Source organism: Anguilla rostrata, chromosome 2, assembly GCF_018555375.3.
Source record: "Anguilla rostrata isolate EN2019 chromosome 2, ASM1855537v3, whole genome shotgun sequence".
Lineage (NCBI taxonomy): Eukaryota > Metazoa > Chordata > Actinopteri > Anguilliformes > Anguillidae > Anguilla > Anguilla rostrata.
In genome coordinates this window covers 36,751,895-36,779,057 of record NC_057934.1, presented here as the reverse complement: position 1 = coordinate 36,779,057, position 27,163 = coordinate 36,751,895, and the positions used below count along the sequence as shown (strand labels likewise).

General features: G+C 51.3%; 1 protein-coding gene across 4 annotated transcripts in view; it reads right to left on the bottom strand.

Annotated features, from left to right (window-relative positions):
• Positions 1 to 27,163, bottom strand: part of LOC135247925 (voltage-dependent L-type calcium channel subunit beta-1-like) — a 49,911-nt gene that overhangs the window by 4,718 nt on the left and 18,030 nt on the right. For 2 of the 4 annotated variants that reach the window (XM_064321909.1, XM_064321911.1), the window contains 9 exons: positions 15,425 to 15,544; positions 14,602 to 14,724; positions 14,075 to 14,211; positions 12,068 to 12,144; positions 10,179 to 10,339; positions 7,698 to 7,778; positions 6,715 to 6,773; positions 6,404 to 6,513; positions 219 to 370 (listed from right to left, as the gene is read on the bottom strand). In XM_064321909.1, the coding sequence (XP_064177979.1) occupies positions 219 to 370; positions 6,404 to 6,513; positions 6,715 to 6,773; positions 7,698 to 7,778; positions 10,179 to 10,339; positions 12,068 to 12,144; positions 14,075 to 14,211; positions 14,602 to 14,724; positions 15,425 to 15,544 (1,020 nt within the window). Of the gene's footprint in view, positions 1 to 218; positions 371 to 6,403; positions 6,514 to 6,714; positions 6,774 to 7,697; positions 7,779 to 9,560; positions 9,590 to 10,178; positions 10,340 to 12,067; positions 12,145 to 14,074; positions 14,212 to 14,601; positions 14,725 to 15,424; positions 15,545 to 19,489; positions 20,476 to 27,163 lie in introns of those variants that run through there. The other 2 variants (XM_064321912.1, XM_064321910.1) reach the window with 2 other exon arrangements.

The following is a 27,163-nucleotide window of genomic DNA, read 5'->3' as shown; positions in this document are numbered from 1 at the left end:
AAGGAGACATGACAAGTTAGATCAAGATAATGATACAAAGTACAATGTAAGTGCTGGATGGAGGTACATGTAACATGAAAGTGGCAGCTGTGCTTAGGAAGCACAGCTGAGGCGGATCAACACACGAACGGGTGACGGAAGAGCTGAAGCCCGAGACAGGGAAAACCCGGGATGCACCCACCCCTCACGACTGGCAGGGCGAGGCGAGAGGGCATTACCTTGGGGGAGGCGATCTTGATGTAGACGATGATGGGGGCCAGCGAGGTTTTCGTCAGCTGGGACGGGTGATTGATGGTGTCGGCGTCCAGGGCCACCAGCTGCAGGGTGCGCGCCAGCTCGAAGATGCGCTCGATCTCGCTCTGCACCTCGGCTGTGGGGGGGGGGGGGGTGACACCGGGCGGAGAGGAGGTTAACTCTGGGGGGGGGGACTGGGGTTTGGGGGTTTCGGGGATGGGTCCTCAGGCTGAACACTGAGGTAAACCCACACACCAGCCTGCTGCCGGCGTCCGTGGCATGCTGCCGAGTTTGGGGTCTGGTCTGAGGAGAAGCAGCAATCTTCCCTCTTTGCCAATGAGTCTAAGATGGGAAACAGTGGACCTCAGGGCAGAGCCTGCCACAGGGGCCGACAAGAAAATGGTCCCAAATCAAAATCCTCATCCAAAGAGACTCATTATCTCCTTGAGGGAAGCTTACCACCATCACTTTGTGAGCATTCTGATGAGCGTGGATTTAAAAAAAAAAATCTTCATATTGTCGAAATCATTCAAAATCATCTTTGAATGATTTTCAGAATATGATAGGCTATTCCTTTGTGGAGTGGCCTATCATCATAATATGTCAAACACAGCAATCTCTTATGCGAACACAACCCAAAATCAGTTAGTATAAATCAGCCTCATGGCACAGCAAAGCGAGATGAACCAAAAATGTATCTGCATCCAAAATTAATTTTTAAAAGAATCACATTCTAAGCATTCAGATTCTGTCTCATGCCCTATTGCTACAAAGGCTCAACATTCCCAGATGTTAGCAGCGGCCACGGGTCTGTTAACTCGTTAACGAACACAAATCCACACAATCATACATCAAAGGAGAGAAGTAAATATAACCAGTGTGAGAATCTGTTCTGTTTTAAATGGGTAAACTCAGAAATGAAGCAAAAAAACCTGAAAGCGATTTATTTATCAGATGACGCGCATTTCTTAAAGCATTCCGCAGCTATATCTGCTTTAGGAGATTGCACTTCGCGCGGAATGCCAAGCGCTTGAGAGAGGCGGGGAGAAAACATTTTAAATGGGCCATTGCAGCCTGCGCTCACATGGATAAATCCGAGCCCAAAACGGAACTGCAGCGACAGCAGCTAGCGACCGGAGTCACGCAGGGGGAGCAAGCTGGCGAGAAAACAACCCTGACATGGGAGAACCTCAGACTTGCACTGACGGGGAATACCAAAACGAGCGCGGTATCGTTGCTGCAGCCTGACCGGCTCGGGAGCACAAATTTATTCCGGTATCTATGCGGTAACGTTACGCGCTAACCGGCACAGCGCCGCTCATCAGCCTACGGGAAGCTGGTCTCCCTTGGCGAGCCACGATCCGCGCCTCAGTTCCAATCTGTGGGCAGAGTACGAGTCCATCGTAGTCGCGGCTCGTCATTCATCTGCAGATCATTGATTTGATTCTCCGGGATAGAGTTGGCTGAATATAAATCAGCCTGCACTTTGCCTCTTTATAGCACAGCTTAAGACACTGGAGTAGCGCACTGCACGAGGCACTGGGGGCTCATTAATCATTTGAGATACACTCAGCCTCGCACTTCTACTTTGCGCAATTTTACGTATGTAAAAATAAAGATGCATTCATCATCACATACATTCAGAAAATATTACGATAAAGATTCATTTTTAAATTGCCATTTTCGATAGATTAACATGATTCCAAAACCACGCGCCTGAACACGTACATTAACGTCTGAATTGACAACAGTGAAAATTGGCCATATGAGTTAAATATATACCTTTCAGAACAATCTGCTGCTATTCACGAAATCTCTTCTCAGAATGGAAGAGGGAAATTGTGTCAACAGTAATATCGTTTAGCTGCAGGGTTGGAACATTATGAGTAACAACTGCATGTAATGTAATGGCCGATTTCAGATTCACCAGAGTGTCGGCTCTGTTTAGCTAGAGAACAGAGCTGTTCTGCCCGGCCGTGCTGCTATTTAACCACCCGGAAATTATTTTTTTTTCTGCACCATTAATGCACACATTGTGTGTGAAAATGTATGTTCTGTTGATACGCGAGTTTCTTTTGGACCTGAAAGAAATAAAGTTACAAAGTAGAACTGTGAAAAACTTTACCTCTGCTGCCATATTAAAGTCCTGGTCAGAAGAGATGTACAACACTGATTGAACAATTAACGACAATAACTTAATAAACTACTTTGATTGTGACTACAGTTTTTATTCTTTTATCTTTTTGAAGCCTTCACAGACATCTTTTAAAACCAGCTTGCATATTTCCACATGAAATAGGCAACTCAATGCGCACCATGACAGGCCCTTTAATGCAGACAGCAGAAGCACTGTTCTAGTGAAGTCATTGATGCGTATCAGCGTGCAAGGCTATCGCCCCTCCCTTCAATAGCTCTTTTGAGTGTGAATCTTTCGTCGAGCGCCTGCAAATGAATATCAACCAAGTGACAGGGATACGCTGTGTCCTCCCCACACAATCGTTCACTTCTCCGCGTTTGGTTTCTTCACTCGCACTCCCAGCGGCTCACAGGAAGCCCCTTCCGGAGATTTCCGAAGCAGAGTCCGTCCGGAACTTGAACGAGGCACAGCCCGCCGCGGAGCGCGTCCTGTTTCGGGGGCTGGGTCTCGACAAGCCGGGAGATCGCTTTTTGGAATCTGCTGTCCGGGCAGTGCGAGCTATTAAATTCCCAATGATCAGCAGGGTCGGGCCTGGCTGGTCGCTTTTTACAGTGGTGTTGGGAGAGGAAAGCCGTTCGTGGGTTCACACACAACTCTAGCATGGGCAGACCCAAACAGAACCACCAGATACACAATACAGCTGGGTATACCACTTTTACATAAAGGACCTCATAACAACGTGCATAACTGCAATGTCACAATAAAAGTCCATGATATAGTATACCAGCAGCTTCATGATAATGTACACTTCTTGCCTCATGGCGGTGTATAACTTCACTCACTGTCATGACAAAGACTATTGGCAGCTCCATGACAGAGTATATCAGAAGCTTCATGATAATCTACACAAGCTGCTTCAAGGCAGAGTCTACCTTCACTGTCATGACAGAGCATACCGGAAGCTTTCTGATAGCAAATACCAATGGCTTCAAATGAATCATGCAGGTCATCTCAACCTTCTTCAGAACAGTACAATTCAGAAAACAGCGTGGTATGAAAATATGTATTTGAGTATCTGGTTCTTCCATTATGGATGTATTTACCGTGTGGTTCAGTCATTGATAACTCTGGCTTTGACAGCTCTAGGTTTTTTGGACCGTGATGGCGGTCACGACGGCAGGCATCTCTGCCTGGCACTGTGAAGCCTCGGAACATTCTGTTCTCTACGGTCAGTGCTCATGTAGAAAGCATTAAGAGTGCCTGGGCTGAATGAGCGCCGTCCTGCATGGGCACTGAATGCGATTTTAACAACCGTTATTACCGGGGAGGCAGAAGCAGCCAGCGCTCGGGAAGAAATTGGCCTGGTCCTCACTGGGAAAGGGATTCTGGGTCACAGGCCGCGGTCACGTGACCAGCCCCTCCCCGCACCGCGGACAGTGCAGACCAGCCCAGTTTCTGCGGCGCTCTCCGCCGTCGTCACCTAGCAACCTGCGCCTTCTGAACCACGGACACCAGACGACTATGGAGCCGCACGTTACTCTGGTTATTTGCTTTCATTTGTTTGGCAAGCAACAGGCATATTAGAGCTCTCACACAAGCAAGTGGACAGAGAGATGAGTCGGGATAGGCAAGCAGACAGAGGGACCGGCGGACGGATGGGACAGACAGACGGGACGGGCGGCTGGGTTGCGGTCAAGGGGAAAGAAGAGGGGCTCGAGTTCTTGCAAGTGGAAGAGATACGTACCCAGTACGTCTGAGTCAAGACAGTGAGGGAGAGCATGGAAGGAGGGAGGAGCCGGAAAGGGAAAGACAGAATGAAAGAAAGACAAGAGGCCATATCAGACTCAAGACAGTCAGAGAGAGGAGGTCCAGACGCCAGCTGAACTCACTGACCTATCCTTCCCTATCTGGCTACACGGTCCTGCTATTTGTTTTACCTTCACCGCCAGCGACCGGGCTGTACGAGACGCTGACCCCAGCACTTAACAGCAGCAACAAACCCGGATACAGGGAGGGATCAATGAACACCAAAGGGGACGTATTGATTCGGCATAAACGGCAGTCTGCTGCCACGGAAACCTCTCCCGCCGAGCCTGCTCCAGAACGTAACCGCCGGCCCCTTTTCCATCTGACGTCAGGGGATCTGCTCAATGGCGGTAATCAAGGACGTGCCGCTACGCTAATGAAATCAACTATCCTTTCATAGCCCGTGAGCGTCTCTGGTGAATACGACGATGCACGCAAACATGACGCTAGGAAAGGAGCAGTCATTAACGCCTCTTACCCGTTACCTATTTCAGGATCTAATTGCGCAAGCCGCGAATACCTCCTACCGTAATTGGCTGAGGATATCCAGAATTTTGTACCTTTTTTTACTTTAGCGGCAGTTTTGTTTTAAACGAGGCTGACGGACGAGCGAGCGACGCTCGTGACGTAGCCTTAGCCGCCGGTTCTGTGAGCAGATCAGAGACACAGCTAACGCTGGCGCCCGCGTACGAGGCTCGGGGGAGCCAGGACACGATGTACCAGTACCCTCCCGCACACAAGCACAGCCTACACTCAGCCACAGAGGCTGCACAAAGCAGACCCTGCCCTCGTTTTACCTCACCCCAAATACAGGACTCTCCTTCTAAACAGCTCTTCACAGACACAGGGACACAAAGCAAATGTACTAGCTAACGCCGCCGCGCTAAAAAGAGAAACAGAACCATTTGGAATGAAGTTTCACAGAGCGACAGAAAAGAAGTGACGTTAAACACTTTTACTGAATTTCAGCAAATATGTTTTTTACTTAGAAAAATGGGAATATAAAATAAGAGGGGAAAACTCTATTCTAAGTATTTAAGTGCAGATTAGGACATCATCTGCTGTAATGGTTTTCACACTTGTTTTACGGTCCAGTAAATAACTGCACATATTCATATGCACACATACCTACATCAACGATCTGTTAGCATGGGGATTTTGTGGCTTGCATGCATCTGTTAAAATGTATGCATACGTATGTGTTCTTAACGCATTGTCCTAATGAATGCCTTCTCTGTCCTTACAAGGATATCCATCCAATATAAATAGTGGATCATGAAAAGTCATACTCTCATGGCACACTGGCAGGTGTGCTCGTGAGGCCTGCGCTAACTGGCACGGCATTTCCTCGTAAGATTGCCGTTTGCCAGACGTGCACCGGTAAACAGCACGACTCTCGCGATGTGAAAATGCGTGGTACCAGCACAAAATGTATGGATGCTGATATGCACTTTCACCAGAGCCCAGGAATTATGGGACATGTAGGAGCTTACAAGGAGTGGTTGGCAAGTAGAAGGGGGTAGAGTATAAGGTTTATACAAATGCCATTAAAATCATTTTTCTGACGTTTAGGCATTATAGCGTAGCATTTTAGAAACATGGCATTAATTTCAGGAATCTTCGAAAATTTGGAAACGTTCTACATAACATACAGGGAGTCCTATATTTTTTGGTTCTGCTGGTGCGCAGGCAATGCTGCTGAGATGCTAAGAACCTTTAGCGTCCTAGTTTTCGCTCTTTTCCCCCCATTTATCTTTTTCTTCCTTTTTGATTGCATTAGCATTTTTGGACACACTGTACATGTACTTTGGATTTGGGCCAATAAAACCCCTTTTTGAACTTTCATAAGCTGCCTCTGAGTTTTGAGTTTTTTCTGATTGGATATACCCTCACAACTTGACAAGGGACCAAAAGGTCAGCGTTCATTAGCACTGCTCATTAACCACTGGGCTAAGTAGCTTATTTGCATTAATCTGCTAGAAATCCAAGGGGAGATATATGGGACACAGAATACGTGTGAGGCGTTGAAGGTCTTTGCTTCCTGATGGGGACAGACAAACTGACAGACAGGAACAAAGACAAAGGGGACACACTGTGGGTTTGAGTTCCTGCCCTGGTGTGCGTGAGCGTGTGTGTCTGTGTGTGTATACGTGCGTGTGTGCGCGTGTGTGCGCGCGTGCGTTTCGCGGTCCAGCCGGCGTGTGTCCCTGCGGCCGTCGCTCTTACCCAGGCTGGATCGGGTGCTGGAGCGCTCGATGATGGTGTGCTTGCTGGGGTTGTTGAGGACGGAGCGCTTGGCCAGGGAGATGTCCGCCGTCACCCGCGTGATGGATATCCTGCCGCCGCAAAAAAAACCCAAAAAAAACACAGCATCTGCTTCAGCGCTCGCACGCACGTCACAACCGCGGCGACGGTCGGGCCGCGTCAGAAGCGCGAGGATTTCATTATCGGCTCCTCGGCTTCGCCTCTTCCCCGCCGTTACGTTCGGCAAAACGACCGCGGTTATCGTTAGCGTTTCCGGAGCCGGAGTGTCTCACCTGCCCTCGAATTTGTGTTTGAGAAAATCGAAGAGTGCCTTCTGCATCATGTCAGTGACCTGGAAGGGGAGGGGGGGGGGGGGAGTCAAAGAGAACACCGTTAGCTAGCACAGCCTGACAGCAGTCTGGAGATAATTTACACTGAAGGAAACATGGCACGTTCATTCAAATTCATATTCACTCTTTTTCCAGTGCGGCTCACAGATTTACAGATTAGCCAGAACAAAGAGACTGGGCAGACAGCCGCGTAGATCAAAACAGTCTGCGAGACAATGGAAATGAAATCTTTGCGTACAGAAATACGATGCGGCTCGGCTATGGAGAGGCTGGGTTTCGGGTGCCATTTTAATTTGAGCATTTTTCATTTGAGTTGAGGCGGTCTGTGATGCGCAATCATATCCTCTGTCAGAGGGAGGAAAGAAGAAAAAGTGTTTTGGCATCCTCAGTATACCGACGATAAGAAAAGCCCTGAGAATAAACAGACCCAAGCCATGCTGCGTACAGGGAAATCGGGAAGGCGTTAAAAACAGACCCTTGGAGAACTCCTGTCAAAAAGCTATGATTCTGTGTCACCTAGCCTCTCCATATAACCTAGCACAGCACCGATATGAGAGAAAAGAAAAGATATTCTACGAGACTGTATGTTTAAGGTTGTTAAAGGTAACGCCACCAATTTGTGTGATTCAAATTTTCAGAATTTTTTTCTGTCAATTATCCTTTAGCGAAGCTCACTCCTTACTACCCTCGTCAGCATTCTACTGGAAAGTGACCGTTCAGAAGGTCTACTGGTATTCATCATTTACAAGACCAAGCTGCCTCAGGTGAAGCAGGTGAGAAAGCAGAGGGACGGGTGGAAAGGAGGGATACCGGAGGGAGGGAAATCAGACAAAAATCCACACTACAGCGATGTGCTGGACGTCCATGAGCCGCGTATACCGCTGAGTCACCCAGCGGCCCGGCGGAGTGGCGCGGGGGTCGGTTACCTCATAGCCCTTGAGTGAAGGCCCCACCAGGATGATGGGTCTCATGGAAGGCACCACGTCGTAGGGGGGGACATGCTCCATCTGGGCCCGGGACACGGAAAGAGGGGAGGAGGGGGAAGGAGGAGAGGGTGAGACACCAGGGCGGAGAGAGACGGGAAGCCACATGCAGGAACGCTACGGTACACTGGGCGTGCTGCTGTAGCCGCAGCGTTAAACTAACGTTAAACCAACGTTAAACTAACGACCACTCCCCCCCTTTCACAGTAGGCAAACTGCTGGGCTTCGGTCTGTTGCGTTGCTCATCCGCCTGCTCGTTAAAAGCTCAGGGGTCCAGCTTGTGCGGACCCGGGCTCGATTTCTCTGCAGTCATAATTAAGGTTGATGGCGATGCCGCAGCGCGGCGCAGCGGAACGGCAGAGTTATTAATGCGCGCGTACCCTCCCCCTGTCCGGCCACAGCCTTACATCACAATGTTCCTGGCCGCAGTTCCACAGCCTGGCTCTGAAAGCAGGAGCACGCCGAGCCGCTGTACTGAGCTATCCCAGCATTCAATTTTATACACCTCAAATAGGAAACCAGGCACTGTTAAGACACCTGGCTGTGACTGACACATCACAATGACTACATCAGACCTGGGTCAAATACGTATTTGTTTTAGATTCAGATACTTTTCCGTGCTCTATTGATCTTGCCTGGCGTAATTAAACCTGCCAATATGACCAGAAGGCGGGGGTTTGCACTTTTTGAGAGTATTTCATTGGTTCCAATACACCAGACAAGATCAGTAAAGCGTAGAAAAGTATTTGAATCCAAAACAAATACGTATTTGACCCCGGTCTGACCTACATATGTCTGCAGTACGTGAAGTCAATTGTTAAGAGCAACATTTAAATGAAACGATAGCATAAACAAACAATAGCGATAGCACAAACAATAATATATGCGGCTACTGCTCCATCTGTCCCTAACGCTAGCAGCAGATGAGATTCTAGTCTGTCTGATTTGAGTCTCGCCATATTTCACACAGACATCTACCCTCTCATATCTCAGCGAGTCGGGGGGGGGTGAAAACCAATGAGACGGTGCTCAGGAGACAATTTAGAGCCCAATCCTCACACTGCGTCAGGTACACTAACACAGGAAGGGGCTCGCGAGGCACAGAGCCGAACCAGTGAAAAATGAACCCCTTCACAATCGCACCTCTCCTCATTTGAATACGGGTTCAGAGATTGATGCGGCATGAGTGTCATAACTATATGCGGTCCGTTTTTTCCGACTACGAAATGAATTGTTCTGTATTCTGGCCTCGTATTCAAAAGAATAATCTCTGGCACTTTCAATGCCTCGCAGTGTTTAAATTATAGTTTTTTTATATACAATATAAAACAGCTACCTTGGTTTTATGGTAGCGTTTAGTATGAATAAGTGTATAGGGGAGACTGTCTCCATGCCCTTCCTTTCTGATTTGCTCGCTGGCAGGTTAGGAGAAAGGAAGCTTTGCGGGTGTATTTTTTTGAGGTTTTTTTTGTGTTTAGTTTTTAGTTTATGTGATGGTACTGCAGACGAGAGAGAGGGCTCTGCACGTTCTGGATAAAGCCGGCCCCCGGCAGCACCCGTATTGTGCCAGCGTGTCTGCCCAAGGCCGTCCGGCGGTAAGCTAAATCCGCCGCCGCGGAAACGTTTCAGTGAGCGTGTGCGCCTCTCGCTCTTCCCCCGCCCTAACGGCGACCCGGCGCCCTCTCATTGGCTTTCACCCGCCAGCGTGAGACCCCCACCCCCCCGCCCCCCCCAGCGACCGCAGCCACGTCGGAAACGGCGCGAGGGCTCGGAACTCGTAAAAGAAAATAACCAGCAGGCACTCACCGACTTCTGTTTCTGTTTAGCTGGGCCACCTATCACCCGGCACACAAAGCCCCAGCGAGAGGGCGCAAAAGAAAACGACAACAGAAAAACACAAGAACACAGAGCACGTTTGTTATTGACAGGTCAGGACCAGGGGCATCGGGAAAGGGGTGAGCTGGTGGCAGGAGCCCCGCAGAGACGCAGCGGGAACTAGGGAGCGTGGGCGGAGCCAGGAGCAGAGGGGAGGAGCCTGTCACCCTCCGAGCTCCGTTCCTCTCGCTCAAGTGGCATATACATAGGAAATACAGCCTCCATCTTTTACGCTCGCTCCCGTAAACATTATTTATTCTACCGCCACACCGCTGCACTGTGGAGGTATGTGGAGGTGTGTAGACTGAGTGCCAACCAGCCAGCTCAACCCTCCCAATAAACACACACACACACGGGCCCAGCTCACCGTTACCATAGTGACCAGAGACAGAGGCCGGGCGAGGGGGTTAGAGGACGGGAGGTGAGGTGCCGGGGGAGGTTAATTTGAGGATGGGTGTTAGCGCACGGAGGTTGGGCGGAGGCAGGGGGGGTGGGGGGGGTGGGGGGACGTAGAAGCAGCAGCCTCAGCGCTGGGGTCCCTGCCGTTACCTTCTTAAAGAAAGGGAGGCGGTGAGCGTTAGCCTGGGGGGACGTGACGCTGCCCGCGCTGGCCCTGGGGGAGTGGGGGTCTGCCGGGGGCTCTGCGGCCTCCTCCGCCTCCAGGTCGAGGGGGTCAAGGTCAAAAGCCACTGTGGACATCTCCATAGGAGCTGGGCGGGGCCAGGGAGCCAGTGGGGGAGATGGGGGGCGGGGTGGCGTCCGGGGAAGGACAGGGAAGAGGGCCGGGATGGGTCAGAGGTCAAAGGAATGAGACAGAGGAGGAGGGAGAAAAGAGGAGTGGAGGAGGGAAAGAACGAGCGGTAAAAATGAGGGCCAAAACCAAACAAAAGAGGAGGAAGAACAAGGAAAGAGACGAGAAGAGAGGAGAAGATAGCAGAAGAGAGGAAAGGAGAGGCGTGGGTCAGGATCAGGGACAGCGGGACAGATAAAAACGCAGAGACTCTTTGGAATCATGCAGGAGGTCAAAGGCGAGGGCTGACAGTGAGAGCGCAGCTGCAGGAACCGCAGTGCAGGTATCCACAGAAGCCCGCGATCCGCGGTCGAATGAAGACGGATGACGCACGCCGCAGGATGGAAGCAGAGACGGCGCGAGAGGCGGCGCGCTGCGGGGAGAGGCGTGAAGGGCTCGTGAAGCGCGGAGGCGTGGGACGGGGGCGGGCTGTTTTCGGGGGCGGGGGGTCAGGTGGGGTTGGAGAAGGAAAAAAGTGATCTTCAAGCTAGTGGTGCGGGACAGGGGAACTGGGAGTGTGAGGAGGGGGGGGGGCAGGGGGGATATCAACTTTCCACTCTGCAGCCCACACAATGTTCTAACAGCCTTCGAAACAGGAGGAGAGCGTGCGCCCGTCGTACGAAGTCTGAGCCGCACTTCTGTTCGAGTCAAAACTATATTGGCCGTTCCCCACCCCCCCATCCTGTCATCACCAACAACTTTACATTTCAGTCATTTACAAACCTTGAATATGATAAACCCTTTTTTTTGGTTCTTGAACATAGGTCTCGCTGTCATTCAAACCCATCTCCTCTTGGATGCGCTGGCGGGTCATGGCGGTGTGGTGAGGCGTCCCTATGGCGAGTGGGCGCTCAGGCAGAGGGCCTTCGGGCTGTGACGCACCGCCGGTGGGGTCTACGCCGGCCTATTTTTAACATGGCCTGGGCATGACGGAGCCATTAGCAGGCTCGGAGCGACGGCGGTCCGCGGCGCTCGGAATGAAACGATTAGTCATCGCTCACCCCATTATGCGCGCTGATTACAACGACATTAAAACTCCCATTCGCGGGGGAACTGCTTCAGCGCTGGTTCATTTTTAATTAAGCCAATTTGATCCCTGATCTTTTTTTTTCTCCCCGTCTATCCGCAGTCCCGAGGCCGGTCTCGTGACGGCAGCGTCCCCTGTCGTTTCCGGGGAGACCAGACAGCAGCTCTGAAGAGCGTCTTGCCGGCCGCCAATCATTTCGGATCTGCGGGCCTCCAGCCGAGCTGCGCAGTCGCTGCGACAGAGGAGCGCAGTTTTTTGCGAGCAGCTGCGCAGGCAGACCGCAGGCGCTCGGGCGAACACAGGGGCCGAATGCGTGCAATGAGGCGGGGAGAACCCCGCTGACTGACACTCCGTCCCAGCCAATCACATCCCGGGCCTGTGGGACTGCCAGTCACAGCACCGGCATGGTCAGGATTCTTTCATAACTGACCACGGGGCATGTCAAAAAACTGAAAACAGCGTTTTAGCAGGAGGTGCCAACTGGAATAAACATTAACACTAAATATATAAATAGTCAAGTGATTGCACTTAAGACTACATATTCAAAAGAGTTAGGAGCATAAAGGTCATTTGTAGGGAAAATAAATGTACATCCCTCTCCCAAGCTGACGTCATCCTTACCTGTGCCAGGTGGGGTGGGTCTACGTGTTCCCGTGGCAACGTCCCCCAGGCTGGAGCTGGAGTTTCCTCCTGATTTACTGTAATGATGAGAGGGCAGTGAGCAGACATCAGGAATCTTCGCTGTGCACTGCCAATGAGGATGGGGGTTCATGTGATGGGGGCTCCACAGAGAATGGAGAGGAACACTCGGAGCATGTGAGGGGGTTAGCCAGTAAGTTGAGGCAGACACCCAGACCATGTGATGGGGTTTAGCCAGTAAGTTGAGGCAGACACCCAGACCATGTGATGGGGTTTAGCCAGTAAGTTGAGGGAGACACCCAGACCATGTGATGGGGTTTAGCCAGTAAGTTGAGGAGACACCCTGACCATGTGATGGGGTTTAGCCAGTAAGTTGAGGGAGACACCCTGACCATGTGATGGGGGTTAGGCAGTGAGTAGAGGGGCGTGTCCCAATACTCAAAAAATGCATCCTCCTTTCCTCCACTACCACCTCATTTCCTCCATGCCCTGGAAACCGACCTTTGAGTCCTCCCTCCCTCCAGTGTTCCAACAATGGAGGAGGCGAGTGAAGCGGTTTCAAACTCAACTCCACGCTTACACTGACGTATGCTACCTCAGAAGTCTTTGCCCATTTCTGGATGACATCATCACGCTCACAAGCTTGAAAGACCATCCCACAGAATCATTATCCAAAACTTCAGAAAGCTGAAATGGTAGACAACTTAAATGTCCCCCAATTAAGCAAAACATTTAGCCAAATCTGTGTGTGGTTCAGTAGGTTATTGCACACAGCATCCTACCCAAAGGCTAGATTGCCTACAACGGATAACAAAATGTCAGTTTGTTTTTGTGGCTCATATCCAACAAATTCAGCAAATTAAGGAAGCAGGTTTACTTATTTGCTTGTGCGTGAATGTTGCCTAAATAAATATGAATCTAAACATAAACCGGTTACCATTATTTTAGTGAGTGAATAAGCATGACTGAATTTATTCAGCCAACCATTTCCAATGGACATATTTATTACCAACAAATCAGATTACAGATGGAAATGACTGTTTTTCCATGTGAACACTGAATATTGGGAAACAATAACTTAGATAATATGAAGCAGCATATCTGTTTCACTAACCTATGTGAATCACAATGTGAGGTTCATGTTAGTACAGGCTACTGAATATGCAACTATTTGTACTTGAAACGTACAAGCTATTTTGCAGCTTTAAATGGGCTGACCATGAGTAAGATCGGTGATTAGCTATTTGTGGGCTTGGCAAAAAGACAATGCTTATTATAGACCTATATTATCAATGGTTGACTTCAACTTTGATGATGGAGACCAGATAAGCTGTCTGCATTTTCTTAATGCCTCCTCATTCTCTCCTTTCCTCCACTTGTCTCCTCCCCTCCTTTCCTCCACATACTTCTGGATGAAAGTAGGTGAGGAGTGAAAAATAATGGGATGCACCCAACAACCATCTAACAGAGGCTATGCAGAGAGTGGAGATAAACAGAGGACACCCTGATCATGTGACACGGGTTACACAGTGAGAGGATATAAGTAGAGGGAAACATGTAACATGGGTTATGGAGTGATTAGATGCAAGTATAGGTTGACACCCTGACCATGTGATGGGTGTTAAGCCATGAGTGAAGTCAAGTAGAGGAAGACACCCTGACCATGTGATGTGGGTTAGGCAGTGTGTGGAGGTCAGTAGAGGCAGACAACCTGACCATGTGATGGGGGTTAGGCAGTGAGTGGAGGTCAGTAGAGGCGCACACCCTGACCATGTGATGCAGGTTAGGCAGTGAGCGAAAGTGAGTAGAGGTGGACACCCTGATCATGTGACGAGGGTTAGGCAGCGCGGGGAGGTCAGTAGAGGCGGACACCCTGACCATGTGATGCAGGTTAGGCAGTGAGTGAAGGTGAGTAGAGGTGGACACTCTGATCATGTGACGAGGGTTAGGCAGTGCGGGGAGGTGAGTAGAGGGGAAACGGTGGGCCACCTGGAGCTGAGCCGGCTCTGTCTCATCCTCTGCTCCTGCTGCAGGCGAGTGTTCTCCAGCTTCACGGGGCTGGGGATGAAGCCCACCTCACAGCCCTCCTTCACCAGGCGCCCGATCCACCAGTCGTTATTGTACTTCTGCGGTGGGACAGAGACAAAACAACCTGAAATTCATCCATTTTCACTGTCATCATTTTCTCTGCTTCTGCTGTCTTGTTTTGGAAAGGTGTAGGGGATGGAGAGTTAGTCCCATATGTTCATGTCTAATAATGCTTTTCCAACTCCAGAGAGTGAATGTGTTAATGCGCAGCAGCTGGTCTGACTCCTTCAGAGACAGAGAGTGTGTGAAGGAGAGAGAGAGAGACAGAGAGAGAGAGAGTCTGTAAAAATCATGTGAATGCTCAAAACACATACGTATACTGTATATGTACCTCACCACGTCTCAGGCTACTGCACCGACGTGCATGTCACCTGCATTAAGAAACACGTGTCACCCGGGGAACAGGGTGGAGGGGGCAGGGCTCTGACCTCTTTGATGTGCAGGAAGTCTTTGGCCTCGAAGGAGATGGCCATGCCCTGCACCGGGACGTCATCGCTGGGGCCCGAGTTGTAGCCCACGTTAGTCCTCACAGCGAAGGCCACTGGCTTGGTCTTGAACGAAGAATGAAGAGTGAGAGGGTGAGTGAGAGAGGGAGAGAGAGAGAGAAAGAGAGAGAGACAGGGGAGGGGACGGGAGAGAGACAAAAAGAGACAGAGAGGGGTGAGGGGAAAGAGAGAGTGAGACAGAGGAGAGAAGAACGAGAATGAGAAAGGGAGAGGAGAGAGGGAAAAAGGGCGGGGGATAGCGGGAGTGAAGGAGAGGGAGATGAGAGGGAGAGAGAGAGGGGCAAGGGAGACAGAGAGAGGGAAAGGGAGAGTGAAAGTGAGAGAGAGGAACAGGAGAGAGAGAAAAGGAGTGGGGGAGAGAGAGAGAGAGTGAGTGAGAGAGAGGGAGAGGAGAAGGAGAGAGGGGCAGGAGAGAGAGAGGGAGAGCGAAAGTGAGAGAGAGGGACAGGAGAGGGAGAGAGAGGGGGGCAGGGGACAGAGAGAGACAAATCTCTCGTAGACGCGGGGAGCTTTCATTAAGCACGCATCGACACAGCGTCAGGCATCCAGTGCATCAGAAGGCGGGGAATCGATGCGACGGGCGGGGGAGGAGGACTGGCGGCGATGCGAGCGCAGTGACAGAGAGGCCCTTATCCGCGCGGGCGCTCGTATCGGTCTCAGATAACGCTGCGCGGCGGCGGCGAGCGCTGGGGATGTTCTAACGCTGGGCGGGGAGACCGCAGTTGGGACTGGCGCTCTCGCTCACCTTGGCCTTCTCGAGCGTGGCGAGGGCCTGTCTGTCCGCCTCCTTCCTCAGCGCCTCGTGGTCTTCCTCCAGGGACACGTCTGAGTCAGACGGCCGGCTGGTGTAGGAGTCTGCAGAGCCCTGGGGGGACAAATGGGGGGGTGGGGGGGAGAGAGTGACGTGTTACAAATGCGTCACCAAGTGCTGCTGATTTCAAACCTGTTAACACGTGCGCGCCTGTGGATCTGTGTGTGCGTGCTTCTGTGTGTGTGCACGTGCGTCTGTAAAACTGTGTGTGCGTGCTTCTGTGTGTGTGTGTAAATGTAGGGCCAAAAGGGGGTCTTCACACCCCCACCCAGTGGTCAATGATCTGCTGTTCAATGTCCAGTGGTCCACTATAATCCCACCTTTATGCCTACCAGCCATTTCAAACATAATGATTTGCAAGAACAATCATACAGCACACATGCTTGTATTGTTACTATAGACTAAGAGCACTCACCACTGATGCACTTGTAACCCCAAGAATTGGTGTGTTGTAAGTAAAAAATACATGCTACTATAATTAGCTGAAATTAATAGAGCTTGTTCATATAACATATCGGTAGAGACAGGCTATGTGAAAAAATCCAGTGTGACTGGAGAGAAAAAGAGCAACAGACTAGCCACTAAATATTGAAAAAATGTTTAATGGATTGAGCACGGCAAGCATACAGTATGAATTATTTATCCTTCCACAACAGACTACCCTGAAGTATTCAAGCTAACATAATCTCGCTAGCAAAGAGGCTCATTTAAACATTGTTTAAAGTTGTTGATCCATTGAAACTCAATAGACTTAAAAGCATGAAGCCATAACTCTAACTTTCGTTGTTTATATCAGCTGTTGTTACAAGTTAGCGGACACACATTCAGCCATTAATTTACCCAGCTAGCTCAACAGATGGCATCTCTGTTTTCGAAGATGTATTAAAAGCAAAAACTAAAGATAAAAGGTATGTACGTTCTCCTATGTTACCAATCTTACGTTACTTTTAAATTTGTTATTTTGTATTATTTTGAATTTCTTGATATCTTGATAAATAACCCCGTAATTCTTCACTGGCTCCAAAAAGTAGAAACTGGAAATTGTCTTGACCCTTAAGGAAAATGCGTCTCTCTGTCCTCTCTGTCTGTGCTTCTTGCAGTAAAAAAAAACGATCTGCACTGGCCCCACAGAATCACTGGCTATCTTCTGGCACAGACTGAAGGCCCACCTCTCCAGGTTGCCTCTCGGTTTCCCTTCCATCTCCGCGCCACTGGCGCTGTCTCCCGCTTTCTAAGATTTTAGGCTCATTTTAAGCAGATGAACGTGCTTCTGCTACTCCTCGCTTCTGCTAAATTACTATTATGTAATATAACATGAAAATTCACTGAGAAATCCATCATCAGTTCTGTTACTGGGTTGCAGGAGAGCAGGTCATCAACAGCCGTAACCTGAAAGTGTCACGTACAAGGCCCACTCTACGAGAAACCCCCACCGCCCCAAATCCGCCAGGCTGGCCCACGGCCCCGAAGCGAGCATGCTCAGCTGTGGCGCTGCTGCTGCTCCGCGGGACGACAGATGGAGGCGGACAGCAGGACCAGACCCTCGCCGCCTGGGAAGCCAGCGAGGGACTCTGGGATGCGGGAAGCCGCTGGCTTTAATTAAACTCATCCCCCTTTCGGCCTCCTCCCTCGGCCGGCGGCAAACGAGGACCCGGCTTACGGGCAATAGCGCCGCGCTGCCGCCGCCCGGTAGAGGGGCGGGAATGGAGGGGGGAGGGGCGGGGGGGGCGGGTCCGTGCATTCCCGCCATACCGCCGTCATTCTTCCCGCTCGGCACGCGGGTACCAGCCTGGCCGAGAGGCGCGGTCGTGCCCGGGAAGGCTCCGCCAATAGAAAGCCTGGCGGCGCTCGAGGCGGATTAAGGGGCGGTGACGCGCGGGGCTCGCGGGAGACGCATTCCCGCGGCGGGGGCGGACGGCGTTCCGCGGCGGGGGCGGACGGCGTTCCGCGGCGGCGGCGGTCGGGGGGGAAAGGACCCCCCCCACCCCCCCGAGGCGGAGGAAATGAGGGGATTATCTCAGCCACGGGCCCGTCGGCGGGGGGGGCGCTACTCTTCACTCTCCTCTCTCCCTCGCCGTTTACGCAGCTGGGCGTACGCGCCCCAGACAGCGCGCTCGCCGCATCGCAATGCGCGTCCGCCGCAGGCCGTGTTAGCCAATGAGCACTCGCACAGCGGCTTCCTAGCGTACAGAAACACTATCAGACGTAAAATAAAGTTATGGCACTGACATCTTTTCTGCAAACACGCTTCCAAAGCTACTGTAAGCCCCTGAATATGCATTGTGCACCACTGCTGGACCGAAACACAGCAGCAACGACTCTGGAATGATTTAGTTGGAGTTCCTCAGTTCCAGGAAGGCCATTTTTTTCCTGGAACTCAGGATAAATTGGCCAGTCGGGGATAAACCTTTTTATGGGGACATTTACGACAAGTGCTTTGTCTTCAGCTCTGAGGAATTCATTGTAGCACTTTTATTACACTTGTTTTTAAAATGCTTTTTTTTCAAGACTTCCACACTTAAAGATAAACAAGTACATAGTACCTCATCAAGTTACAGACAGTATCATAGTGCTTATATGCTATATCACCCATCCCCGCGGCCCTAAATACTGGCCTCCAAAGCCACACCTGCCATCAGAGACAATTAGCAGTCCTAGCATTAGCACTAAAATAACTGTACAGGTGTGGAACTGTTTTTAAATCTAGGCCGCTACGCTAACACAGCCAAGTAAATACGGCAGGTAAAGTATTGCATGCCTTGGCTATAAAGCCCATTTTATGACTTCAACACCACTTTCACGTTCTTAACAACTTTTCCCTTGCATTCTAAGAATGGTTAAAAAAGTATGGTGGACCGTATCAACACGCGTGTCTGAAACGTGGTCCTGTGGTTCTAAGACACAGACCCATCTCAAGTTTAAAATGGCACTAATCCAGTCAAGAAGAACGAGCCTGTAATTCTGAGTCCGCTGTCAGTTTTAACTCTGCAAACAGTCCATTACGGAAGAGTTAAAATGACCTGGCAGTCAGCAGCGCTGTTCTCGGGACTTTATGTAACGGTACTCTGGTTTTTTTTCCCCACCGGTTTCATGCATCCCCTTCACAGCGTCGAGTGCAGACAAGAGACGCTGACAGCTGACTGCGCAAAATAGAAGGAGTGAGTCATTAGGTGTGTGTGTGCGTGTGTTTTTTTTTTTTTAAACAGAAGCGAGAATCTTTTTCGGTCGGAAAAGTTGCGAGGATGTCTCACAACAGATGTCACGGAGTCAGATGATTCACGCGCTCGCGAGCGAACGAGCGAACGAGCCCACCCCAGCGCGCACGCACACACACCGAACCGGCTCGCAGCGAGGCTAAGCATTATTAATAAATCATTTTTACAAATGAAAATAGTGGTGAACGAATCCTGTACGTATTGTGCGTGAGCAGGATCCCGGATCTGGTTCATCCACCAGGTGGAAAGCTACGGGAGGGTGGCGGTTCGTCTTACCGCCGGGCTGCAGCGTGCATGCGGCCACATGTACCTGTCACTTAAGAGGTCAGAGGTCAGCGGTAAAGTCCTCGACGGCGGAACAGAGACCCGCCCCGGTCGCGAGGAGCGCGACGGGCTAAAAATACGACGGAGCTGGCAGCCGCGAGCGCCGCCGCAGGGAAGAGCCGGGGGGGGGGCCCCTCCGGCAGCCGGGCTAGCGCAGCGCTAGCAGAGTAGAGCGGCGGCGCATTCCAGCCCGGTGGCGGTGGCCGGGAAGGGAGCCGGAAGCCAGGCGCCCAGGGCCGGCTCCCGGCTTGTGCCTCGCACGCGACAAACCACCTCCCTCGCGCAAACCCCACCGCGGCCGCGACCGGACCCGCCTAACGGAAGCGGCGCTAGCGCTAAAGACCTCCCCTCCCCACTTCGCTTCCATTCAGAAAGCATTACGTGCAGCTAGCGCTTTCAAAGTTAGCCGCCCGTCGGGAGGCGGAGCGCATGCAGGCACACGGCAACGACAGCCACTTACCGGCTCTGAGTCATCTAACCCGTACAGGTACATCCCCGCACGGGCGGCGGCGGCGGCGGGCGCGGTCCGCGCGGAGAGCCCTCGGAGCGGGCGCAGGAGCGGCGGGAAGGAGCCCGGCCGCCGCTACAGAGCCGCTCCCCGCAGGTTCGGAGCGCAGCGCAGCGACCGAAGCGGAGAAGAGAAAGCGCGCCTCGGTCTGGCCGCGATGCGCGAGCGGAGGGAGGAGATCGATCGTTTTATGAAACGCGCGGACGAGCGCGCCCGACCAACGGGGGGGGGGGGGGAGGAGGCGGCGTGAGGGACTGCAGAGCGCGAGAGGATGCTTCACCTGCACCGGGCTGAGCAACCACGAGAACAACAGGAGAGAGCCGAACTGGGAGGAGGCCAACCTGGCAGAGAGGTCTCTCTCTCTCTCTTTCTCTTTCTCTTTCTCCTTCTGGCTCTCTCTCTCTCCGTCTCTGTCTCTCTCTCTCTCTCCTTCTGGCTCTCTCTCTCTCTCTGTCTCTGTATCTCTCTCTCTCTCGCTTTGTCTCTCTCTCTTGTTCTCTCTCTGTCAATGGGATCTGTCGCTAGTTTAGCTGCTTGCTTCACTTCACAGCTCCTGTTCAAAATAGCACCCAACCAGCTGATTCCATCCCTGCTCTCCCATTGGCTGGCGTAGCCAAAGGACCCAGGCAGTGTCATAGTAACCAGCCCTAGTACAGAACCTCTAGTACAGAGAGAGAGAGAGAGAGAGAGAGAGAGAGAGAGCGTGTGGGGGTGAGATGCACAGTAAAGATGTGAAAAGAGCTGAGAGACAGTATCACTGGTAATATGAAGAGTGTGTAAACAAAGGTTAAAGGAAATTGAATATGAGCCAAAAAAAAGGCATCCATTACCAGCGCGACTGGCAGCGATCGTTCAAAGGGAAGGGCCTGTTTCTGCACGGGGAGCAAAGTGAACGAGCGCGGAGGGGAGAGATTAGCGACAGAAACGGGGAGATGAATCACGCAGAGGGGGCGGGACCGGATCCCCGCCGGCGGCTGGGAGGCCGCGAGCTTGCGGAACGCGGGCTCCGCTGCGCGTCCCTGGGGCCAGGCCCCTCACCCTCTCCGGCACGCCCCTCGTGCTGTCTGCCGAAAAAAACTCGCCGCCAATCCCCTCTCGCGCCGCACCCGTACGCCCCTGGAGAATTCTGGCCCGGGTTTACCGCACTCAGAAAGCGTCCGGCGGGAGGGGCTGCTGGACGGCTCGCCCCGCTAAGACGCTGTTCCAGCGCACGGGCGGGGCCTGAAGCACGTTAGCGTCAACTGGCAGCCCTTCAGCGCAGCGCATAATTAGCGGCGCCGACGCAAAGCTCTTCCCGTCTCTGCCGCTAACCGCCATATGGTGGGTGAAGGCGGAGCCTGGGCTGAGATGTCTGTTTTCTGCCAGACCTGCTGGGTGCGTCTCAGCAGGTGAAAGGGCTGAGCTGAACACTTGCCAGTGGTGTCAGCTGACGCAGTCATGAATGGGCATTTGGCTTCCACACTAATGCCCTGCCCCCACACTGACCTGGGGGAGGAAGGGGTGGGGGGGTGGGGGGGGAATGGGGCTGCTGTCAGTTAGCAGAGACGCTCCTCTCCTTGTTCACCATTCTGAAAACCTCATGGTTTTATCTGCGATGAGCTCCAGGAAGCAGATGCACTCTATTCAGTCCAGGGAGAGAGCTTCTGAGCATGCCCAGCGGAAACCCCGCCCCATTCACACTGCCTCTCCTTTACAAGGCTTACCACACCCCCAAACAGTAAAAAGATAATTTGATTCCCTTAGGCAAATGCACTCAAATCACAGACTTCAGAGAAACCACCAGGAGAGTCTAAATTTAGGAGAATCGAGGATTTAAGTACATTCTTTTCTTGTTGAAAATGCCAATTTACTGGCAAACTTCCACATTCCATTTCCCACAATTTCTCGAAGGGTCTTAAATGTGGGCGATCGAACGCCCTCTCCAAATCAACCCAAGGCAAGCGAACCTGCTGCACCACGCGCTGCAGTCAGTATTTCAGCCACCCCGGCGTCACTAATCCATGCAGGAAATGTTCATCCTTCGCCTGCATTTGTCTACCCTGTCCACCTGCACTTGTTTATCTCCACCCGACGTATCTTTAGACCTGCAAGCCCCTCTTTTTGCCCTTTCCTTCACTGTCTTATAATGTTTTCAGCAGTTTCCAGTTGAGAAGCTGGAAACGGAATTGTACAGGAGGCAGAGTCCGATGGCCAGGCAGCTCCTTCCGGAACAAAGGGGGACACGGAGAGGCTGCAGCGCATTGTGGGAGCTCTACCGAGTCAGTCCCCTCCCCAAAGCCGCTGGCACCCGCTGGAACTCTTCCTGATCAGCGAAGGCGATTGAGAAAATGTACAACCCGACCCTCGATCATAATCCCGCCAGCGGTTCATAATGACGCGGAAGGCAGTTGAGCCAATGGGAGGTAATCAGGCGTGTAATAATGACTGATGCGAAGTTAAACATGGAGGAACAGACCCGCGAGAGAAACCGAGGGTAAGAGATGAGTAAGAGGCAGGTACCGCGGCGGGAAAAGTGTGGGGTTTGGAGCCGCTGGGACCGAATGAGGACACGCCCGTAAGGAACAAGACGCTTCCGCACGTCTGGGGAACGCTCTCAGGAGGACGTTTCTGAGGCAGCCTTCCGGAACGTTCTCAGCCCCCTTTCGGGCCGTCGTCTCCCCTCCTGTCCGCGCTTCGTCTTTAGGGCAGGCGACCGAGTAGCCGACGCGGCCTCGGGGGAGCAGATGAAAGCAAGGCCTGCTGGGATTGGGCCATGGAGAGCATGTGATACGCTGGAACCCTGTGCGCAGGTACGTTACGTAACCTGCCTCGCTGACCGTAAACAGACCCTCAGAAACTGAGAAGACCAGTGTGCCAAACACGCCTGCCACAGGCCACCGATGTGGCTTTCCAAGGGGCCCTCCGGCACAGAGACACAGGGAGATGATGTTCCAACAGTCCAGATTTATTGACGAGGGTTTGGCAAGATGTTACAGCCAAGTGAGCAGATGTAAAACCCTGTCATGACAGATAGCTCCCCTGTGTGGGTGGGGATGGCAGATTTAACCTGTGCGCAGTGATTACCTCACTACGCACAGGTGCAGCCACTCCTGTTCCTGGGTCCAATTAGCCTGGCCAATTATCTAATTCTTAACCAATTATCCAATTGGCCAGGTCTAATTAGCTTGACCCAGGGCAGGTGTGGCTGCTTAAACCAGCCATCCCCACACCACAACCAGGAATTGGGCTTCGCAGCACTACGACAGGTGAAAAAAAATTCAACTGGGCGTTACATATGAAGAGAAAAATAAAAAAGCACAGATAACAGAATATGCGGAATAAATGCGGTGGCTTCGTGAAACGGGACTAATACAGACGCACGCAGTACCGGACACGACGTTCTGGAGACACCACGCAAAGCACAGCACAACCCACAACATCTGAAATCGGAGCTTCGCGTTGTTCGAGCCTGCCACCCTGGTTCCCCGTCAGGAAGAACGCCGACCGCACATAAATACGAAGACAAATTGGCAGCATTGCGCTTGCAAAATGTAATCAAGCTTATCTGGAAAACAACATCTGCGCCAGATCTAAAGGACCGTTTAATTTTTTCCGAGAGCAGCTATTTTTCCGCATAAATTTACAAACCCCCCCTTTACAGCCTAATGGAGGTTTTTCAATTTTCAAGTTTCAAAATACGTACGGCGATATGTTGTGTGCGGCTGTGCTTTAAGAGGAGCACAATTGCGGACGCGATGTTCAAAGGTACAAAGTGGATAAAGGATGCCGAATACTGTGCCAGCACAGACAGAAATTTATGCTTCTGGGGAGAGAGTGAACACCCACTGGAGCAAAGCAGCTGTAGGACGTTTTTTAACGCACGGAATAAACAGGAAATTGCATCATAGCCTTTCAGGCCCTTGTGTTTACTCCATTATTACCAGTGTCCACAAATGACCTTTGTTAATGGAGAATTTTGCTCTTTATGTAACCTGCAGAAATCCAGAACTGGTTCTTTTGAATTACACGCACGGAACGTTACGCGGATGAGAGAACGACGCTTTCTATGGTCCGTTAGCCCCGCCTTAATGCCGTGAGTAGAAGTGAGGCAGCTCTGAGGCACGGCTGTAACCCTCTGGGAAGGCTCCGGAAGCCTCGGTCTAAGAGCCCTTACAGATGCGTGGTTGACCTACGGTGAAGATGGCTTCCAATATTTCCGTTTTTTTGCTGTCAATTTCCCTTCGAATTGAATTTTGACTATTAAAAACTGCCTTTCAAACGTTTTACTTTTATGACTCATTTAAAAACAGAGATTAATTTTGTGCATACACACACACACGCACACACACATTACATTACATTTATTTAGCAGACGCTTTTATCCAAAGCGAAATACAAAAGTGAACACACACACTCACATTCGCAAACACACGTGCGCGCGCGTGTCATGCTCAATCTCACATATCTAAAGAGAAGAGAGACCAGACCACGCCTCATGCGAAGCCCTGTCTAGAATAGGCCGGACGGGAAGGCGGGGGCTGACGCGGTTATCTGCAGTCGGACGGGGCCATTAAGCTAATCGCGTTTCCCGGCTAGCGCCCGGCGGCGATGCAGTGAGTGAGCCGTCATCCGCCCCGGGTGGCGTGACCGGCACGTGCGGGTGGACAGCTGGCCGCTCGCCGCGCGGAGGGCGAGGCTGGAGTGGCGCGCCCCGTCCCCGCGCCCCCTGGGCTACGGAAGCGACGCCCGCGACGGCGGAAGATCAGGGCAAGGGCGCAGGGCTCTCGTAACGTGGCTAAAACATCGTACGGGCACGACGGTCCGGTGACAGCACCGTCACAGAGGCTCGATGGTTACACAGCAGCTAGGTTTCAGATGTAGCTGTGCTGACACACACGTCGCCCCTGACTGCCACAGACACCCGTCCCTTTCCCGAGCCACAGAACCCCAAGCCAGCGCCAACCACAGCCCCAATACTGGCTGTGACATTCATGGCAGACGTTCACGTGCAGTTAGGTGACTTAGGCGCATCAACTGTCTTAACGACTACTTGTATTTTTATTTATTTTTATTTTTTCCATAGATTGCGTTGTTGCCGTTCTCGTTGTTAGTGTTAATCAGTTTAACCATCAGGGTCCAAGTTGAACTATGCGGTTGTTCCCTGTACTTGGACCGGTACTTCTCTCTAGGGGTTTCGTCATACTTGTTCCTGGTTATGGTTATACACTTTGTTGTACGTCGCTCTGGATAAGAGCGTCTGCCAAATGCCTGTAATGTAATGTAATGTAATGTAATGTTACCGATTGCTTGTTAGTGTACACACACGCCGCCGTGCTCTTCAAATGCACTCTCGTATACACCGTCCTCAGCGGAGTCTGCTAGCACAGACCACGAGTGTGTGCGCGTGGGTGCGAGCGTGTTTGCACGAGCGCGTCCAAGCGCAGGCGCGCGCGGCACGAGGAGCGCCAGCGATCGTGATGTTCTCCTGCTCCGCGGACACAGGGGACGGGCTGCCGAGATCGAGAAGAAGACGCGCACGAGGAAGGAGTGATGGAGCGAGGGATGGTGAGGAGGGAAGAGGGAGGAAGGGTGAGACACCAATGCGGCTGTCAGCCTCTAACGACGCCTCGGGGTCTGACTTTTCTCCTTTCTTTTCTCACGCTGGCTGAACGCCATTACTCAGTGCAGACCTATCTGTATTCAGTAGTTATGGGTAAACAAACAAGTCTATGGTTCACTGTCTTCAAAAATGCTCCTCAAAAATCAGACCTTAGCCGTAACCCAGTCAGGGGGGGGATGAAATGAACTCTGAACACCGAACCGGTCTTTTTTAATATGTGAATCTTTTCATCTGGCGCCTTCCTCCTCCGGCGGTGCGGCTCGACTCTTTTGTTCCGTTTTCATTCTGGAAACTCGCTCTGAAGCCCTGGGTTGCAGCGACCGCGGTAATGAAGACAGAGAAGGAAATCAGGTCCCTGGGACAGGCGCCGATTCATTAGCCAGATAAAGCCCGCGAGCGAACGCGACGCTCGGACAAATGGAGACTAAGCCTGGAACCCAACGCGACGCTCAAACCGCCGTAGATAAGACTTACAATTCAGCAGAACTCAAACAACAGTCGAGTCACACTCAAACAACAGTCGAGTCACACTCAAACAACAGTCGAGTCACACTAAAACAACAGTCAATTCACACTAAAACAACAGTCGAGTCACACTCAAACAACAGTCAATTCACACTAAAACAACAGTCGAGTCACACTAAAACAACAGTCAATTCACATACAAACAACAGTCGAGTCACACTAAAACAACAGTCGAGTCACACTAAAACAACAGTCGAGTCACACTAAAACAACAGTCAATTCACATACAAACAACAGTCGATTCACACTAAAACAACAGTCGAGTCACACTAAAACAACAGTCAATTCACATACAAACAACAGTCGAGTCACACTAAAACAACAGTCGATTCACATACAAACAACAGTCAATTCACACTCAAACAACAGTCGATTCATACTCAAACAACAGTCGATTCACATACAAACAACAGTCGAGTCACACTCAAACAACAGTCGATTCACACTCAAACAACAGTCGATTCACATACAAACAACAGTCGATTCACACTCAAACAACAGTCGATTCACATACAAACAACAGTCGATTCACACTCAAACAACAGTTGATTCACACTCAAACAACAGTCGATTCACACTCAAACAACAGTCGATTCACATACAAACAACAGTCGATTCACATACAAACAACAGTCGATTCACACTCAAACAACAGTCGATTCACATACAAACAACAGTCGAGTCACACTCAAACAACAGTCGATTCACACTCAAACAACAGTCGATTCACATACAAACAACAGTCGATTCACACTCAAACAACAGTCAATTCACACTCAAACAACAGTCGAGTCACACTCAAACAACAGTCGATTCACACTCAAACAACAGTCGATTCACACTCAAACAACAGTCGATTCACACTCAAACAACAGTCGAGTCACACTCAAACAAACAATAGTCAATTCACACTAAAACAACAGTCCAAAAAAACTGAACACGACACCCAAACAACTGTGGATTAAACCTTGTAATGAAACACAGCGCCCAGCAAACGTAGGCCAAACCTAAACCTGAATACAATGAAGCACTAACTGCAGAATGCTCATAAGCCAACCGCAGACTGCTTGCATCTAACGTGTTCAGCTGTTTACTCTCTCAGCGGCGCTACCTCGCGCCGCGCTGCAGCCGAAGCTAGAGCAAATTCAGGAGATATAAATAAAACAGGGGTAAGAAATATGCGCGAGGCACCGGCCCGGCTCGGGGGGGTGTACTTTTACAAACTACAGCTCGACGCCGCGGAAATCGGAAACAAGCTCTGACCCCGAGAGTCCTCCCAGCTCGGGACGAGGAGCCACGAAACACGATCCCGTGCTTCTTCTCAGGGCCAACAAGAATGCCCACCATGAGTTCATTCCAATCAACAGTTCAGTGGTTCATTCCAACCCCCTCAGCTTTAATGTATCAATTATCATCTATACCAGGGGTGGCCAACCCTGGTCCTGGAGAGCCGCAGGGTCTGCTGGCTTTTGTTTTTACTCAGTGCTTAATTGATCAATTAA